We start from the raw sequence: 20,098 nt of genomic DNA, 5'->3' as shown, positions 1-20,098 counted from the left end.
TTATTTTTACAATAGATTTATAATGTTCTATATATTCTATAGCTGAGCTATAGAATAGCCATGGCTTATCTTAGAGTTTAAAAATTCATAAACGTGTGCTTCTTTTGTTTAGGTTCTAGACTGGGGAGGAGAATGCCCCAACCACATCCGTCAAAGATAAGCATATCATTGTTCAGTTGTTAAGTGGTGTTTGACTCTTTGCTGCCCCATGGACTGCAATGCGCCAGGCTTCCCTGTCCTTACTATCTCCCAGAGTTTGCTCAGTTTGATGTCCATTGAGTCGGTGATGCCATCCAACCATCTCATCCTCTTCTTGTTAACTTTCTTCTTTCTCTGAAACCTTGGCTCACTGAGAATAGAGAAGTGGGTGAAGCCCATTTCGTGAAGTTGAGTCATGATGGGCCCATCTGTATAACCTTTGCTGGGCCCCTCTGATTGGCCAGTGAAGAAGAAAAGGGTGAATTCCTGAGCCTCAGTGACCCCAGTTCTCCCACCTTAGCGAGCCCCCAGTCACTTGCTTTGTCTTAAGCAGTCTGTAGTTTCTACTTCTCCATCCTCCTTTCATTCCTACAGGCCATGCAGGACGCGCTGGTGGACCTTCCGGAATGGTACGGGATTAAAGGCATGCAGGCCCACTGGATTGGCGACTGTGTGGGCTGCCATCTGGACTTCACGTTAAAGGTGATTGAGCAGGAGCATCTGCAGCAGTTAATGCTCACAAACCCCCTTCTGCCTCTTTAGGCCTCTTTTTAGAAAAGTAGGTGCCTGTATTCATCACATAAATCCTGGAGGAAAGTATAGCGCCTTTCCCAGGACAAATAACATTGACAGTTATTGATTCGTGGACAGAGGAGCCAGAAACTGGGGAAAGCCTCTTTCTGGGCATGCTCTGACATCCTTTGATGGGGACCCCCAAGTAGGCCTGGGGGTGGGCCTTGGGGAAGCCTCCTGAAAGAGGAACTGCGGCCCTCTTCTCTCTCCCCCTGTCTGCCCCTGCCTGGGACCATCTCAGGCCCCCACATGCCTGCCGCTGCCTGGGATTGAGGAGGGGTGGGAACAGGGGATGTGGGCTGGGGAGCACGGCAGCCCAGAGTGGGGACTGAGAACTGAAACGACTCTGCCTCTTGTCAGGTTGATGGGCAAGTCACAGGAGAAAAGCTGAGCGCCTACACAGCCACCCCCGAGGCCGTTTATGGCACCTCCCACGTGGCCATCTCGCCCAGCCACAGGCTCTTGCACGGGCACAGCCCTCTGAAGGAAACCTTTCGGAAGGCCCTCGTCCCTGGCCAAGGTGAGTGGGCAAGTTAAGGTTGAGACGGGGGCGTTATGCCTTACATTTCACAGAGTTCACGGTCCTTTCACACACGTCATCCCTTGTGATCTGTTCCTCTCCTTGGCCTGACTTTATGTGTCGATTTTAAAACGTGAGGATCAGAAAGAGACTTGAAAATAAGTTACTTTGAGTCAGTAGCTTCTCCGCTTCTTAAGTTTTTGTTTGAAAGTTCAACTCTTTCCCTTTAAATATAATCTAGATTCAAAGCTCTTTTCTGATAAGAATAGAATCTTGTGCTTAATTTATAGTCTCATCATCAAATAAAACTATACTGACAAGGACAGGAAGGAAGCCAGTGAGAAACAGAGGAAACATTTTCAATAACTTAATTTTAGTGTCTCTTAAGAATTCACAGAGTGATCTGAGCAGACCAGCAAGGTCCTGGTCTTTAATGAGAATCAAGCTGACCTCAAATTGGCATAGCGAGTGTTGGTCAGTGAGGAAGAGAAGTGCCTGTGCATTAGTCTGAAGTCCAGGGCTGCAAGCCACAGAGTCCATCTCTGGCTCACCCAGAGGAAAGGGGGAACATACTGGAAAACTGTGGGGAAGAACCAGTCTGGAAGAAGACTTGGACTAGGCAGCCACGGGAGTTGGGGCAGGAAGAATGAATAATGTCTTGATACCACTGACTGAGGGAATCTGCTCTCACCTTGTCATCAACACTTGGGGCGCTTGCTTTGAGATTTGTCCTGCAGAGACACGTGTCCGATTGGTACAGCTGGGGACCCCTGGCCTCTGTGTTGGCCGAAGGAAGGCCAGGTACCTTATTCCTTGATAGCCCCCCAGGACTGTCACCCGTGAGGAAGGGATAGCTCTGTAAAACTCAGGCTCTTACCAGAGGAAGGAGTATGGATCCTGGGCAGGCGAAAGGAACTCCCCTGTTAATTAGAAGTAGGTCTCAGGAGAAATGTAAATATTTCTGTAAAAATCTCAGCCCACTTCACTTTTCATAGACTATATAAACTTCAACCCAAGCCACACAGTCTGAATTATTGCAGGTCTGTTTAAGTTACTAGATTAATAAAAATTTTTGAATGGTAGTATAGTTTTGTGGTTTTTTTTTTAAATAATTGGAATGCATAAAATAGCCAGAAGGAAAGACTCCCTGATCAGATTGGAAGGATAAACAGTGTTGCCCCAGCTTCTCTCTGCTGAAGATTTATAATTGTTAACAACAGTAAAACTCAGATCAGTTAATATTTACTGAAAGCCGGCTGCATGCTGAGCACTCGGGGATGGTTAGGTGGCCACTCACAGTCTTGCCTTCTGGGAGGCTGCAGCAGAGGAGACCCAGATGCATACGTAATTCGCTGGCCCAGGACACATATCACTCGGTTTCATCTCTTTTGTTGTATATTGAAATAAAGAAAAGACTCTTTTAAGATTTCAGTGTGTGCTTCTGAAGTCCAGTATAGCTCTCTCTCAGTTTTATTTTCCATTTATTCAAAAGAAAAATTGGATTCTTTTCAGTGGTTTAAAGGGAAAACTCATCATTTATACTCTCATGAACATTTTGAGATTTCTTGAGAACTATGGCAGTAGAATAATATCTAAAATTGAAAAACTAAAAAATGTGAATCTGACCTTCGATTCCCCCTCCATGCTTAAGTTGGGGACATAAATTAAAATGAAGTAATAGCAGTAGGGGATTAACTAGCTAATAAGTTATAAAAGATATAGTTCCTGCCATGAAAGATACTGTATGAACCCAAAACATTTTCACGTGTAGGAAATTAAGAGGCTGTTGCGGCACGGGCCAGTTTGCACGTCACGTCGGTATCAGCACATCTGACTTGGCCTGGTTGGTTTCCTTTTGGCTTGGTTCTCCCCTCTTTAGTAATTTCTGAAATAAATCCAAACGGAATGCTCCTCTTGGCTCTAAATTTTCCAATTCTAATTTTCATAGTGGAAATATTCTTTTTGCAGATGCCAATTTATTCAAAGTCTCTGGATTAATTTGCACGTCAGGTCTCTGGATATTGACCTGTGGCCTCAGTCGTTTATGGCCAGTACAGTGCTCGAGCGTAACACGGTTTTCCTGAAGGTGAATTGAAACTGCTGCATGGATATGGGTTTATGCCTCCTTTGGCCTCTACAGTCACATTTTAAACCTGAGCGTCTTATCACTAGTGTCATTTACCATTGCCAACTGGCTCTATTCAGACAGCCGCCTTGGTTTTCCCTCAAATATCTGTTTTTCAGGATAAATAAATATTAAAGCAGTGACCACTTCAAGTCATGGTAGCACACAGTTGTGATAGAATTTATCACTTGCCTGAGCTTAAATTATCACACTCAAGTTCCTACAGTTGCTGAGTTGGTGTCTGCATATGGGCTCCTGAGTTGGCACAAGATGACCAAGGTTCTGATCCCAGATCCATCCTGTGACTGAAGGAAGTTGAGTTTTCTCAGCAGTGCAGGTGATGGGGCTGTCAGGCAAGGTGGTGTGGGGGCCTGGTGGGTACAGAAGGAGCCCTGAGGGGCTCTGAGGAGGAGGAGTATGGACAGGGTGGTGCTTGAGTGTTAGAGTGGAGGCAGGAGAGCTGGCTTCCCCAGTAGTGAGGTGAGAGGTGAGTAGTGAGTGATGGCCCTGAAACAGCGGCCATCAGGATGGAGGGGCGAGAACAGCTCTCAGAATTATTTGTTCAGAAGACTCCTCAGACATCTCCCTGATTTTTGGCCTGGCTGACTATGTTGCTCATGTGTTTGACTAAATGTACTGTTTTTGCTCAACATCCTGTAATTGGCACAGATTCCTTTAAGAGAGCAAAAAGTAACGTCCCTCTACATACAGATCTTGAAATCGAGTGTATTTCCATAATCATTGACATTGTCTCCTCTTAGTTGACTACCTCTGACTTAAGTCGTGTTACATAAGCTGTGACTTGATAGGAACTAGAAACCATAAAAAGCATCAATGGGGGAAATATTGTCAGAGTTCTAGACGCTGTTCTGTTTTTTCCTGGAGTCTTTTTCTTACACTCCTGATATTAAAATATGCAAACCCTGGGGCTTTGGAACCATACATTTCAGCTCTGAGTCACTGATGATCTACACAATGCATTTTTTGCCAAAAGGGTAAACGAGATCTCTGTAATAAGAGGCTTAGGAACCCTGTCGTTGTTGACACATTAGAGAGAGGCCCCAAAACATCGAATAATTTATGGCTCCCTATTGCCTTGCCCTGTCTCCATAGAATCAGCATGAGGGTGGAACAAAGGGCAAGGAACAGAATCCTGTGGGTAACAGTTTGTTGTTAAACCTAACTGTCCCTGCTAGCATCCTTGCAGTTCAGCAGGTGTTGATAGATGCTGTGCGGAGGAAAGCTTCTGTGCTCAGGTAACCTGGCATAAAGCAGAAATAAATAGGTTTCTTTGCTTTCAGACTTGTCAGTGTCTTCTCTGTGCTGACGTGTGTTGTGACTGTCTACAGGGGAACGTCAGGCACCTCTCCTCACGCTTACTTGACCACGGGGCCCTGTTTCCACAGAGATCTGGGGACCTAGCTGCAGGCAGCACCGCTCTGCTAAGCACCAAACAAAAGTCTCTGGTCTGTTTTTCCAAGGGGCATGAAAGACCTGCCTTGTTTGCAGTGGGGGCCCTGAGAGAGAGGGCAGCTTCTTGCCTAGAATGTTTCCTTTGTAATTACTGGCTGTTAGGAATCCTTTGTGTTTTCTGCGGCGTTTCACTGTGATTTAACCCCTGTATGAACTGCTTCAGTTACTTGGGGTTTCTCCCTGGCTTCCTGCTTCACGTTGCCGGCACACGGCTCATGAGAAATGTGGAGAACGCCAACTCTGACCAAGAACTTCAGATCTTAACTTTGGTTCTTTCTGAGAAACAGGTCGTGACTGGGTACAGCAGGCACACTGCTGTAGGGCGTTCATTACACATCTGCTCATGTGTGAATTCAAATATTAGCTTTTTTCCTAATTGAAAAATAGTCACAATAGACTTTTATGTGGGAAAATGAAAAAAATCCAGCCCTTTAATTCATACTCTACTTTTTTTCATATTTTTCTGATAAATGACTTTATTGATATATATTTTGCATACCAAAAAATTCATCTATTTAAAGTGTACAGTTCACTGGTTTTTTTGTATATCCACAGAGGTGTACAACCATCACCACTGTCAATTCTAGGACATTTTCATCACCCCCCCAAAGAAATCTCATACCCTCTAGCAACCATACTCAATACCTCCTATTTCCCCAGCCCCAGGACACCACTAATCTACGTTCTTTCTCCATAGATGTGCCTGTTCTGGACATTTCATGTACGTGGACTCGCATGGTATTTGTTCTTTCATGACTGGCTTCTTTCACTTAGTGTAATGTTTTCAAGGTCATCCAGTGTTGTCGCATGCGTTAGTGCTCCATTCCTTTTTATTTCAGAATAATACTTCATTATATATACCACATTTTATTTATCCATTCATCAGTTGATAGACATTTTGGGTTCCACTCTCTAGCTAGCTGCCATGTCCCTTTGGTACGGATTCTTGTGCGGATATATGCTTTTATTTCTTCGTGTATGTATCTAATTCTGACTTATTTCTTTGTGTATGTATCTGTTGAGTTGTTGGGTCTTACGTTAATAGTAACTCTATATTTAACTGGTTGAGGAACCGTCAGACTTTCTCAAGGCAGGTGCTCTATTTTACATCCCCAGAAGCAGTGCAAAGGGATCCATTTTCTCCACATTTTGGCCAGCACTTGTCACTGTCTTTTTTGTTATGGTCATGCTAATGGGTGTGAAGCGTTATCTCACTGTGGCTTCGATCTGCGTTTATGTTTATCCGATGACTAATGGTGTTGATCATCTTTTCATGTGCTCATTGGCCATTTACATGTATCTTCTGTAGAGGAATATCTATTCAGAGCATCTGCTCAATTTTTAATTGAGTTGTCTTTTTATTCTTTAATTTTGATAGTTCTTTATAGTAGACACAAGTTTCTTATCAGGTATATAATTTACATAAATGTTCTCCAGTTCTGTGACTGTTCTTTTCACTTTCTTGATGGTGTCCTTTGAAGCTTGGAAGTTTTAAATTTTGGTGAAATCCAATTTATCTATTAATACTTGTTTCTTCTGTTGTTTTTGCTTTTGGGGTCATATCTAAGACACCATCACCTAGTCAAAGATCACTAAGATTTATACACCTGTGTTTTCTTCTAAGACTTTTATAGTTTTAGATCTTATATTTAGGTCTTTAATCCATTTTTAAATTAACTTTAATTTATTCTTTTGCATGTGGTCATACATCTTTTAAATTCATGTTCCCACACACACTCATCCTAAAAATGAGACTGCTCCTATCTTTTGTTTTTTCGTTTTTTACTTAATATGATATCAGAAAATATTTCTTAGTTTTTAGGCAGGCTTGTCTTTAATCCATGCATAATATTCTATCAACTCAATGTACCATAATATTCTAAATCTTCCCTATCATGTTGAATATTTGGCCTTTTTCGTGTTTGGGCTATTACGGAGACAGTTCTTTGCCTCTGTAGAATAAATTCCTCAGAAAACAGCTCCCCCCACCCCACCCCCCCCCAAAAAAAAAAGAAAGAAGGAAAACATCCCCAAGAGTGTGATTTTTTTTTTTTTTAATGAACCCTTTTTTGGTTCTTTTTACATGTTGCTTTTATTGGTTTCTGAAAGGGCTAAATCAGTTTAGAGTGTCTTATCCAGATGACACACGAATTCCAGCACAACTTCACAGTGAGGGTGCCCTTCTAATTTTATTTTATGTATCTGTCTTTCGGCTGTGCTGGGTCTTCATTTCTACGTGGGCTTTTTTCTGGCTGCGGTGGCTTCTCCTGTTGCTGAGCACGGACTCGAGAGCACACTCCGGTACTTGTGGCTCGAGGGCTCAGTACTTACAGCTCCTGGGCCCTAGCGCTCAGGCTCAGCAGCTGTGGCACACGGGCTTAGGGGCTCCGCAGTGTGTGGGATCCAGACCAGGGGTTGAACCTGCGTCTCCTATATTGTCAGGCAAATTCTTTACCACTGAGCCACCAGGGAAGCTTTTTATTCTTTAATTTTGATAGTTCTTTATAGTAGATACAGGTGGTCAGGCCAAGGCTCTTTCCTTTGTACTGCTTGGCCCCTCTAGGATGTCGCCCTTATCTGTGTGTTCTAGATTGTTCTGCATGTCATCTGCATTGTGGTCAGAAGGGTGGGGGGAGAAGGGCAGCTCCCCCTCTTTGCGAGCCTGTCCTCCTGCTCTTCTGCACACACTCCCTGGCCACTCCTGGTGGAGGGGGGCTGAGCAGCACTGCCATTAGCCGTGCAGCCATGTGTCCAGCCAAACACTCTGTTGCTGAATCAGAGGGCAAGACAGACACGGGGTCAGCTGGCAGCCTGTGCCTGAGCCGTTTCTCTGCTATAGACCAGAGATTTGTGGTCTGTTTGGACAATTATCCTCTGTTTGGATAATTCCAAATTAAGTGTTTTGTTATGACCACATAAATATTGGTCATCTGAGCCAAATATACTCTGATTACATTTTCCTTTTTATATAACTTTCTGTTTTTCCTGAAGTTCATGATGTTCTCTCTCTTTTTTTTTTTTCATTTGTTTTGTGTTCTTTGAATTTCTGATTGTCTTCCCACGCCCTCCCAGAAGCTCTTTAAAACTCCTTTCAAGTTTTCTACATATTCCAGTCTGTCAGAAAATGTGCCCGTCCCTTTTTTTCCCCAACGATGCTTCCTAGGGCTTTCTGTCCTGTTCGCATGTCCCCTGTTCTTTCTCCCGGCATCTGCCATCCTGGGAGTTCTGTCTGTCTCTGCTCTGCAGATGTCCCTGCCCTCTTCTCTTTGTTGGATTCCCTGTTTGTTCCCTGGATTCCATGTCCTCCTTTTCTTGATTTACCCCTTACTTTCGCAGGGCTGCCCTGGTGGCTCAGATCGTAAAGCGTCTGCCTGCAATGCTGGAGACCCAGGTTCAATCCCCGGGTCCGGAAGATCCCCTGGAGAAGGGAATGGCAACCCACTCCAGCATTCTTGCCTGGAAAATCCCATGGTCGGAGGAGCCTGATAGGTTACAGTCCCTGGGGTTGCAAAGAGTCCGACACGACTAAGCGACTTCACTTTCACTTTTTGCTGGACCACAGCCTCTGGTATCTCCTTAGAAGCGGCATGGGAAGGAGCAATTTTGTGCTTGTATGTGTGAAAATCGGATCTCTGCTCAGTCATTCTCTCCTTTCCTATCCGCTTCCATCTTTGAGTGTTATAGTTTAAAATTCCAGGTATCTTTTAGTTTCACCGTAGGTGGGTTGTTGGTTTTCTCTTTCTTCTGTATACTCGAGTTACTTTCCAAAAGGATAAGGGAGGTGGTAGGAACATCTTTCCTCCACCTTCTGGAAAACAAAAGTGCCATTTTCACTTCTTTGGTGAGGAGCACGAATGAATATTTTCATGTATTTGTTTAATCTTTTGATCCTCCACTAGTGTGAATTATCTGTTAATACCTTCAAAGAACAAATTCTATAATAATTAGCACAAAACACAGAGGTTCTAAAGCTTCTTTTTCTCACTTGTCTCCTCTGAGTCGCAGAGGGTGTTAAAGCCCCAGCTGACGGGCCTCCACCGTTGTCTGCCCTCATTTTCAGATTGTCTGACGCCCGTGACGGCCGTGAACATGCTCACCCAGCAGGAAGTCCCGGTCATCATCTTGGCCAAAGCTGACTTGGAGGGCTCTCTAGATGCAAAAATAGGTAAGTAGCTAGTAAAATGTAATCAGGAGAATGTCTTTAGCAGGCTTAAGATCAAAATACTAGCCTGGAAGAGCTGGCTGTATATTCCGTGATCTGTTTTGTGTCTTTGTGAAAATGAATGTCCCTTCCTTTCATTGTCTCTTATTTAAAGCATTGCATTTTGAAAACACTGAGTATATCGCATCTTGCTACTTGCTGCTGAGAATAATCAAAAATGTCTGGCCCACAGATTTTGCCAGTGGAGCTAGTTGGTGAGACTTGCCTATACAATGTGGGGAACAATACTACTCAGATAAGAATCCCATTTCAGAACTCACAGAAGCAGCAGCAGCTACTGAGATGGGGGTTCAAAGCACACATGATTGATGCGGGCTAACTTTTGGGGGAAGACTTAGTGGAGGGGGTGAACTTGAGCCGTGCAAGAAAGGGATTGTGAAACAGCAGTAGAATCGAAGGCGTTTGTAGAGCTGTGAATTGCACGTGGTTGGTGGCCTTACTCATTGCTGAGTGTTCCAGACTATCCCCACCTAACAGGAAGTCTGGGGTTGAATCAGGGGATGGAACCGAATCATATCCCATCCAAGACCTGCCCTGAGGGGGACCCGAACATCTCTTTTACAACTTCCCTACTGTAGATTCCAGCCCATCACCAGTGTGCTGGAACCTGCAGAGAAAGTTCACCAGTGTGCTGGAACCTGCAGAGAAAGTTACTGCCACACCCTCTATCTCCTGGCACACAGAAGAAATAGCATTGCTTATCGAAACCATGTTTTTCCTCACAGCCCTCAGATCCTTTTTTGACAAAGTGATTTGAAGAAACACCAACCAAGAAAACAGATACTTAGCCATTCAAGTCATTCTTATCTGACAGTTTAACCTAGAAAATATGTTGCTTAAAAGACATAATTCCTTCTAGTACTTTAATGCATCTTATAATTAGTAAAATTCATTAATATAGCCAGCCAAGTTGAACAGTAAAGGAAGCTCATGCTGATGTGGCTTTTTTTTTCCCCCTCATTTGGTATTTTGAGTCAAAGTACCGGCACAATATTGAGAGTTCTGAAGGAAAAGGGTAAAAGAAAAAGAGAAATCTGATTTTCTTGGGTATGTGTGGGAAATCATTTTTCCTATTGTCTTCATTTCACATACTTCCATGATTAACATTTTCTAAGTTACCGTCTGTTGCCCTCCAAGAATAACAGAAACGAAAGTCAACGAGATGAAGTAGGGTTTTCACCCTCTTACCGGAATGTTACAAATGGTTTACATTCTGCTGAGCCCCACGTGGCCAGCACGGTGGCCCAGTGTGAGCTTGATGCGGTCAGGTAAACCTGTGATCACGTCTCCCTTTGAAGATTGCTCTGAGTTCCCCCAGACCCCACAGGACTGGAGTAAATGACTCTCCCCCCTTCCTCGTCCATGACCACTTCTCAGCAGTCTCCATTGCTTGCCACCTGTCCTCACACTTTGGGGTCTTTCAAATCCACTCTGACAGTTTATTTGCTTCATTACATGCTTTTTGTCAATAATCTCAGCTGAAACAAACACCACAGAGCTTTCCGTCATACCGTGGCATTTTCTGTCTTACCAAGGAGGTTTAGAACCCACACCCCAAACATTAAATCACCCTTGTAGGGCAGCATTCCAGAGAGGTTGTTCGTGGCAACCTGACGTGTGTGTTGCCGTGTGGCATGCTGTGTCCACAAGGATGTCAGCAGTTTTGACAGCTGACCCTACAGCACAAGTTCTCAACCAGGGGTGATCTGGGCATCAACTGACGTTTGGCAACTGTAGAAACATTTCTGCTGGTAGGAACCAGGGAAGCTCTTCACTTCCTACACTGCACAGAACAGCCCCACAGCCAACTTCAGAATGTCAGATAGGACCCAGGTGGAGAAACCCTGGCCTACAGAACTGACAGCTGAAAAGCCTGTTTTTCTGAAGAGCTGAAGCTGAAACAGCAGGCCCTGATCCTCTGAATGAGCGATTTCCTTACACTCAGTTCTGTCTCCTCAAGGGTGTATGTGGGTTGAAGACTAAATGTCTATTCAGAATGTACTGTTGCCTCTGGGAACAAAGCAGTGTGGAGAAACACAGTCGCCAGCTTTCCACTTCCTGCCCGAGTGGATGTTTCTGGGGTGCTGGGAGACGCTAGCAGAGTCAGCCCTGCTGATCAGGAGCACCCCACTGTCCTGCGTCCCTGAAGGAATTCAAAGACCAGGCTTCCCCAGGTGCTTGTGATTTGCTGTTCAAGTGACAAAAAGCACCCAAAATTGTGTATTTTAGAATTACAAGTAATTGTTTTTAAAGAAAGTAAACAAAGGAATAAGACTTAACCAAAAGTAGTGTCAGTACGGAACACCATTGCGTCAGGGTGGTGAGTTTCCCCAAGACTATTCTCCCTTTTCTCAGTGAATGCGATGTGATTTGATCATTTCTCTGACTGAAAAAGATAGAGTCTCCCTTCAAAAGCTAATGCTGAGTGCCCCCGCTGGCAGTCCTTTTGTGATTTGGGCATTTGCAAAGAAGACATTTTGTATTTCTTCGCCTTGAACAGGAATTCCCAGCACCAGCTTAGAGGACTCCGCCTTGGCCCAAACCCTGGGCCTGTCCTACTCCGAAGTCATTGAAACGATGCCAGATGGCACAGAGAGACTGAGCGGCTCCGCAGAGGTTGGTGGGGCCTAAGAATTTACCTCTAAACTCATGGTCTTCACATGAGCTTCATGATGCATTTTCCCCTCGATGCAAGTTACAACCTATCATTTACCATTGCATTCATCTCCATACCTAACAGTCTTGCAGCCTCATTTTGAAATCTATGAAACCAAAATAATGTTCTTTTATTACTATTATTATTTACTTTTATTTATTTTGGCCACACAGGATCTTAATTGCAGCATGTGAACCCTTAGTTGCGACACGTGGGATCTAACTCCCTGACCAGAGGTTGAACCCAGGTCCCCTGTATTGGGGGCATGGAGCCTTAGCCACCAGACCACCAGGGAAGCCCAAAATAATGTTCTGTTTCAAGATCTAGAAGCTTCTCAACTCCAAGTTGAACCTGATCCCTGAATAGTATAGTTGTCAGAACAGCTAGTACCTTATTTTGGGAATCTTCTGCATGAGAAAAATGACCTCCTGCAGGGAAACTGGTTCCTTGAGGCAGTTGACCAAAATCGGCTCTTCCTTTTAGAGCTCTCTCTTCTCCCCAGATACTTATTTCCAGACAGTGGCAGTCCAGGGTGGTGGCCTCAGGGTAGCAGCTCATTCTTACCGCTCTCCTTCCCCTCTCAGTTCACAGGTATGAAGCGGCAGGATGCATTTCTAGCCCTGACTCAGAAAGCCCGGAGGGAGAGAGTGGGCGGTGACGTGACAAGTGATAAACTGAAGGACTGGCTGATCTCGAGGCAGCGGTACTGGGGCACGCCCATCCCTATGGTTCACTGTCCGGCCTGTGGGCCCGTGCCCGTGCCTTTGGAGGACTTGCCCGTGACCTTGCCCAGCATCACCTCTTTCACCAGCAAGGGAGGCTCCCCACTGGCCTCCGCTTCCGAGTGGGTAAACTGCTCCTGCCCTAGGTAAGGAGCCACACCCCTCAGCCACGATTGCTAACTGTCCTCTCGGACTTCCGCTTGGTTGGAGAGAATAACATAGGTCTTTTGCAACCTTAGAAAGAGGAGGTTGGAATCTGGAGCCCAGCCCTGTGATGGGTGCCCTCTCCTCTCCTCTGGGCTGGTGGAGGCAGCAATATCAATTCACATCTTTCCCTGAAACAGCCAATCCAACTGATGGAAAAGCTACACATTTTCATCATAGCTTTGGAAAAGACCACTTTCCTTCACTATATATTCCAAAGAGCTTCTCAGAGAAAAGAGGAAATGCCTTGCGGTTTTCCCACAGAGTGACTATGATAACAGTGGAGATTTTATCACAAGCAGCAGAACAGTAGGTACAAGGACAAGTGTACTCAGGGGTCTCATTCTTTAATATCCTGAAATATGTCCTATCTCCTTAATTCTCATTTTGGAAGTAGGATTATGTTTTCTGTCAATTCACTGGCGTGTCTCCCATTTTTTTTTTTTTTAAGATCTTTTGATGTGGATCATTTTTAAAATCTGTATTGAATTTTTTACAGTATAGCTTCTGCTTTGGTGTTTTGATTTTTTGGCCCTGAGACATGTCGGGGTCTTAGCTCCTGACTAGGGATTGAACCCTCCCCCCCACTGCATTGGAAGGCAAAGTCTTAACCATTGGACTTCTAGGGAAGTCCCTCCCGTGTGATTTTTTAGGATGCCATTCCAACTGATTAAAAAGTAAATAACAGATACCAAAGTGTAGTATTTCCCTTTGTCCTTGTATGGAAAAGCAGTTTTTCTGTGCCTTATAGATCGTGATGGGGTTGTTTTAAAGTTTTGAAATAACTTAGTCCTCTTACTACCACCTCTAGGTCAGTAATTAGGTAGCCACCTAATTGGATGGCATCATCGACTCAATGAACACGAGTCTGAGCAAACTCTGGGAGATAGTGAAGGACAAGGAAGCCTGGTGGGCTGCAGTCCATGGGGTCACAAAGAGTCAGACACGACTGAGCGACTGAACAGTAGTGCGAATGCATGGCTCAGGCTGGCGAGACAACAGTCATGGCTTCAGGTCCTGGCCCGGCCTCTTCACTAGCTATGTGGTCTTGGGAAAGTCACGTAAGCTCGCTGAGCACTGATTTCCTTATCAGGAGCAAAAATAACCCCATGAAGGGGTTTCAGAAGATGAGAATTAACTCATGGAACCCTGCACAGTGGCTCCTAGCAGACACTCTGTAACTGGAAGTGTTAGCTACATTCTGCCCTGGCCTGCCAGCAGTTCACCCACGTGCTCACTCAGGCAGTTTTGAGGTTTGCGATGGGGCTTGCAGAAATGTAGGAAGCTTTGGGCCAGGTAGGGGAGAGCTAGCACACCCTTTTTGTTGATAAGCAGTAACAAAGTACTTCTCTGTTGGAGACATGGGCAGCCTTCAGCCCACCCACTGTGGCAGCCCAGGGCCTTGGTGGTGGGGATAAGATCTACCTTGTCTACTGATGCCTGGAGAGCAGACCCCAGGCGTGGGCTTGGTCAAGGCTCCCAGTTGAATCTAATGAGCTTGCAGGGCTGAGAGCTGCTGAGCCCATGTGGCCAAGCGGGACAGCCCAGAGGTAAGGACCATGGGCACCAGAGTCCAGCAGAGGTAGATTCGTTACCCTTGAGCTCCAAGACCTTGAACAGATTTCTCAACCTCTCTGAACCGTAGTTACCCGTCTGCAAAGTGGGAACGTCAGTAGTGTCTACCTCACCATCCCCAGAGTTCCTGGGGATTAAATGAGACAAAGCCCGGGAAGCGTTTGGCTCGGTGCCCGCTGCCCGGTTTTAGTCTTATTAATGTTGGGGCCAATAATGGTAGTGACACCATCACTGTCACCGCTGTCTACCTCCCACTTACCAAGTAGTCTGTTCTGTATAACCCAGCTTTTAGTGTCAGCCATAAAAGGTGTTGGTCATCTTCAAATCCACCATGACCATTTAAAAAATCAGCATGGCAAGTTTTGGTCAGATATCAGCCCCTTTTATGAGTTAAGTCCCTGCGTTTTCTTCCTAAATTGTATGCATGCCCTAACAGTGAGGAAGAAGAAGAGACATTTATCTTCTAATTATTTCCCCCAAATAGTATGTGTTCTGGTTGCTTGCTCTCCAAATAAAGAGACCTGGCTTTCGTTTAGAGATGCACTGTTGAGATCAGATTCTTAGAGCAGCCCTGGGTGGTAGGAAACAGGATTAGGGGTCCCTTGGGGCTCTCTCAGTAAGCCCCTTCCCCTGGAACCACCACTGTTCCCAGTGGGAGGCCCCCTGACTGAGGCCCCTGGGAGCCCAGAGCCCTGCCAGGTGTGGGCTCCTGTGTTCTCTGCTCAGCCACTTCCATTTAATAAGCAGGAGGTGGGGAGTGACTGTTTCCTCCAGTAATATTTGGAAAGCCAGTACCAACTGCTTCACATATGCAACATATAAAGGCAACCCTTTTATTTTTTTTTAATGCCTTCTTTTATTTTTAAAATTAAAAACTGACTGAAGCCCTTACGTGCTGAATTAGCAAAGGATTCATCACTTCCTCTTTGGGGCTCCTCATCCCCCTCCTCAAATTTTCCAAGAACCGACCCCCACCCCCCCCCCCCACCGCCCACCACCAAGGACTCATCCCACCAAGAAGGCAACATTAGGAGGTGCGGTTGGTTCCACTTTCATGCTTCAGAAGGGAGAGCCTGGAGTCCAAGCTGTGTTCTCCTGCTGTGGCTTCTCACAGCCACAAAGGGTCCCTGCTAATAGCTGTCAACCCCCATCCACTACTGATCCATGCCTTTGAAGGGTCTTCAAGGGAGCCAAGCACCTTCCTTGGCCAGGCTTGGCTAAGGGTACTGTCTCTTGCCTTCCCAGAAGTGGTGGCTTATGGCTCCAGTCCGCTGGGCCATCATCCTACGGACACATTTCAAAATTACTTTAGTAGTTGGCCCCTTTTGGAACCTCAGTCCTCTCCACGTATCACATCCCTAGGATGAACACTGCTTTTTGTTTTCAACCCTTCACATACCACGTATCTCCCTCCATTCACTGTCTTGAACTGTGGGGCTATCTTCACCTTCTGTGAGGAGCCTTCCTTTAGACAGTGGTGTGTTGGTGAGTGTGTACTAAGTAGATCACTGGAGGGGGGCTTCTGATCTGTAGTGTTGGCCCATTTCTATGGTACAGGTACTTCCTCCAAGGGCTAAATTCAGACGACCCCTTGGCATCACTCATCCCACAGTTGGGAAGAGATCTCAAGAGTCAATCCTCACAAACTGTTATGAGTTGCTCCAGCACACTTCTGCCTTTGGGTCTCCATGGTGACTTATCTTCCTGAGGTCACCCCCTGAGGATATCTGCTCCTCTCACCCAAGAGATAGAGATAGGAAAAAATTTTAAAAAACCAAGTTCATTTTTCAGCGCAGTATCTCACTACATTTGGTTTTCAACTTCTCTTCATAAACCAATGCACCCCATGAGCGTCAGAGAGTAGTAGGCATTGGCTGAAGACAGTCGTGACATGCCTAAGAGAGAAGTGAGTGCATAAGGAGATAAGATTGCTGTTAGATACTCTACCATGTTCAGTTCAGAGAAGTAGAGAATAGGGCTTTTATAATTGTTGAAGATTTACATTTTTAAGTTTCTTTAAAGCATTGTGTACTCTGCAGTACAAAGAGAGCCCATACCGTGAATTGTTCTTTTCATGATGTGGCATTGTTCTTGTGACATTTTGAATTCGTACTAATTGTTATAGCTTTCTGAAAAGCTGGTGGAAAATGCATTAATACTTAAAAAGAAACCAATCGATGAACTTTCTTTCCTTCTTAGGTGCAAAGGAGCAGCCACAAGAGAGACAGATACGATGGATACCTTTGTGGATTCTGCTTGGTACTACTTCAGATATACTGACCCTCAGAATACTCAGAGGTACAGAAAGCCCTGCTGAATTCATGAGCATGTGTTGGTCTGGGTCTTCCATGAAGCAAACATCAAGATAGAATTCAATGAGCAAGAGATTTGTGGGGGCAGGTGCCTCTGGGGAGTAAAGAGGTGAGGGAGCGGGGGTCAGCAGGCAAGCCCTGGACTGGGATATAGGTCGGACACTGATGAAAGAAAAGGATGAAGGCAGAAGGATTGGGTTGAAGAGCCTCAGACCCCAGCACAGCTTGAAAATTCTTGAGCAGGCCAGATGGGAAACGCCCAGAGTCCCAAGTCAGGAGGCAATGCCTGCTCTGGTCTGCTCCTCCCAGGAGGGCACAGGCTGCCATCAACCCCAGGGGGTCCAGAGATGAAAGAGCTGGAAGCCATGGGTCAACTGTGCTCTTTGAAACAGGCTCTTATAGTGAGTGTGCTCAATTATTAAATTAGATTCTTCAGAGCCAAGTAAATCCCAGGTATAGGAAAAATGAAAAAGAGTCAAAGGAAGAGCTTTGGTGATACCCTCGTTGGCCCTGCAGTGAACTGCACTTCTGCAGTCACAAATATGTGAAGTTACTAACTTAAATGAAAATAATGATGCAAGTGTACAGGGAGGGTAGAAGAGAGCGATTCAGCGAGCTGAGAGCATGACCTCTTAGCATATATGGTCACTAGATAATTTCCAATACTGATAAGTGAACAAAGCATATAGACATATTTTTAAGTAATTGCCAGAAAAAAAACATCTGAAAGGGTTAAAAGTGGCTAAGTGACAGGTAGGAGGTGTGGGGGGAGGGTGGTGAAGGAGTGGGGCTGGACACCACTGTTCTACATTATAAACGTTTCAGGACTGTTTTTTTCAGCTATGTGCATGTGCTTCTTTGACAAAAATAAATAAGGGAAAGAGAGCAATAGGTAGATGGATAGAGAAGGAAATAAAGCAAAAGAAAACTGGGGCAGAGCACAGGAAACCACAGACACTGTGTTTCAGAGACCTTGCCAACTCGCTCTTGTCCATGGGAGAACCATTATACTGAAACCCTGTAGGCCAGGTATAAAAATGCACCCATTTTCTTCGCTGGTTGGGAGATAATGTATTTGCAGGGAAACGGGCGCTCCTGCCTGCCCCAGTCCTGCTATTCTGTGATTCATGTGGAGGCTGTGCAGAAATGAGCAGGAGCCAGAGTGAACAGCAGCTGGCAGAGGCAGAAAGGGCACAGAGGGATTGCCGCAGCTGGGACCAACCAGGCAACCCCGGCCAACCCACAGAGAGGCCCCTTTTCTGGGTCTTCCTTCTCAAAGGAGCTTTTATTGCCTTCCCTTTCACGTATGGTTGTGAGAGTTGGACCAGAAAGAAGGCTGAGCGCTGAAGAATTGATGCTTTTGAACTATGGTATTGGAGAAGACTCTTGAGAGTCCCTTGGTAAGCAAGGAGATCAGACCAGTCAATCCTAAAGGAAATCAACCCTGAATATTCATTGGAAGGACTGATGCTGAAGCTGAAGCTCTGATACTTTGGCCACCCGATGCAAAGAGCCAGTTCATTGGAAAAGACCCTGATGCTGGGAAAGATTGAGGTCAGGAAGAGAAGAGGGCACCAGAGGATGAGATGGTTGGATGGCATCACCGATTCAATAGACATGAACTTGGGTAAACTCCGGGAGACAGTGAAAAACAGGGAAGCTTGGCGTGCTGCAATCCATGGGGTTGCAAAGAGTCGGAAAGACAGCAACTCAACAATGGCAACAATAATTTAGGAAGAGCAGCCTTACAGTGCAGGGGAAATCAGACTCTCCACCTCTCAGAAAGCTTCAAGGGAAAACCTTCCTACAGATGATGGAGACTCTGGCTTAATGAGGGGCCCCTGAGTGGCAAGACACACCCTGAGACCTTCTCAGCCCCCGGTTTGGAATCCCACCGACCATATCATTTCCCTCATAAAATGCTGCTGTGCATTTCCATGCTGCCTTGTGTTCTCACTGGGTGGTTTCCAGGATAGATCATAGATCCCAGCTAGAGCTACTTCCATTGTCTCACTCCTCAGTTTACTTCAAGCTTACATTCAGGCACCATCCTTGACTTCCCTTGCTTTTCTGTCACCTGTGTGAGCAGTCACATTTCTCCAGGGACATTTTTCACATAGAAACATTATTTAAAATTTTGCCAGAATTCTGGCATCCTAGCTGGAGGAGAGAAAGCCAAGCTGTATTAAGATGCAAACACAGGGTGTTTGGCCAGGCCCACCTGCCGAGCCCTGGGCTCCCGCTTAGAGCCTGAGCTGGGGAAAACGTGCTTGAGGTGTGGGGAGGAGAATTCACAAATACAGGAAACCATGGGGTGCAGATCCCCCACAGGCCAAGGTTTGCCTCACTGGATGACCTCAAGAGAGGGCCTTACTTGGGGATGAAGAGATCTGTCCCCAGCCAGCGCTGTTTCTCTCTCCCACCCCCCACCAACCCCACCCCCGACCAGAACCCCAGCCAGAAACAGAGGGAGTGGCCCTTTCCTCCCTGGCATCCATTAGGATTGGGAATGATGCTTCCAGGGAGGAAACTTGTCTTTTAGGACCTCCATTGACCAAAAGATACTTGTTGGGTGAGAGAGACTTGGGCTATTTTAATTACTCTACGTATGCTCAGGGCATTTTAAGAAGCATATACAGGCTCTTGCTGACTATCTGCATTTTGAGGCTACTTTTAAGACAGAATTTCTGTTTTAAAATGAATGTTTAGTATCTGCGTGAGTCTCCATTTTAAGTGCCATATTGCCCTCTATTGGTAAGAACTCAAAAATCTCTATTGTCTATGGTAATAAAAATTAAAATAAAACTAGACAGTCAAATATATGCTTTGTAGAGAAATACCGTTATTGCTGGTATATATTCCTTTTGTCCTCATTCTATGTGACAATCACATTTGTTAAAATGTGTCAGCACTGGCTTCTGAAACAGATCTTGTAAATTTCATAAATTAATATTGCTCTGACATTTTTCTCCTCTCTTATGTAAGCTTCTCATTATATTTTAAAACGAAAATCACTGTTTTTCTCTCACATAATTTATTTCAGGGAATATGCAAGTTATAATGTCTGTCTAATTTATGCAGTTGTAACAAAGTAGGTTTTTTTTTTTAATAAATGACCATCTCTCTTCCTCCCAGCCCTTTCAGCGCAGCCTTGGCAGATTACTGGATGCCTGTGGATTTGTACATTGGAGGGAAAGAGCATGCGGTCATGCACTTGTTCTATGCAAGATTCTTCAGTCATTTTTGCCACAATCAAAAAATGGTCAAACACAGGTGAGCATTTACATTTACACTGCTTTGCAAAAGAATTCGGTTTCTTGAATAGCAGCTGAAAGCAGGTGTCCGTTCTTCTGGAGCAAGTTGAATATATATGTAGCAGAAGAACTCTTATTTTTCAAGTGTGCTTTCGAGGTCACTGTCAGCCTTGACCGTTGGAGGTCCACTTGTGCTGTTGAGTCAGTCCCAGCCTGTGCTGTTTGCCTGGTCACATAGGATCTTCGCTTCAGCTCTTCTCTGTT

At 45.2% G+C, this 20,098-nt stretch overlaps 1 protein-coding gene across 3 annotated transcripts in view; it reads left to right on the top strand.

Moving 5' to 3' along the window:
• LARS2 (leucyl-tRNA synthetase 2, mitochondrial) overlaps positions 1-20,098 on the top strand; it is a 146,911-nt gene that overhangs the window by 88,034 nt on the left and 38,779 nt on the right. For all 3 annotated transcript variants that reach the window (XM_025272822.3, XM_006077499.4, XM_044934148.2), the window contains 7 exons: positions 574-681; positions 1,132-1,291; positions 8,950-9,054; positions 11,612-11,727; positions 12,352-12,635; positions 16,468-16,566; positions 19,716-19,853. In XM_025272822.3, the coding sequence (XP_025128607.3) occupies positions 574-681; positions 1,132-1,291; positions 8,950-9,054; positions 11,612-11,727; positions 12,352-12,635; positions 16,468-16,566; positions 19,716-19,853 (1,010 nt within the window). The remainder of the gene's footprint in view (positions 1-573; positions 682-1,131; positions 1,292-8,949; positions 9,055-11,611; positions 11,728-12,351; positions 12,636-16,467; positions 16,567-19,715; positions 19,854-20,098) is intronic.

Source organism: Bubalus bubalis, chromosome 21 (assembly GCF_019923935.1).
Source record: "Bubalus bubalis isolate 160015118507 breed Murrah chromosome 21, NDDB_SH_1, whole genome shotgun sequence".
Classification (NCBI taxonomy): domain Eukaryota; kingdom Metazoa; phylum Chordata; class Mammalia; order Artiodactyla; family Bovidae; genus Bubalus; species Bubalus bubalis.
The sequence above is the reverse complement of the archived record's forward strand: the minus strand, read 5'-3'. Positions and strand labels throughout refer to the sequence as shown.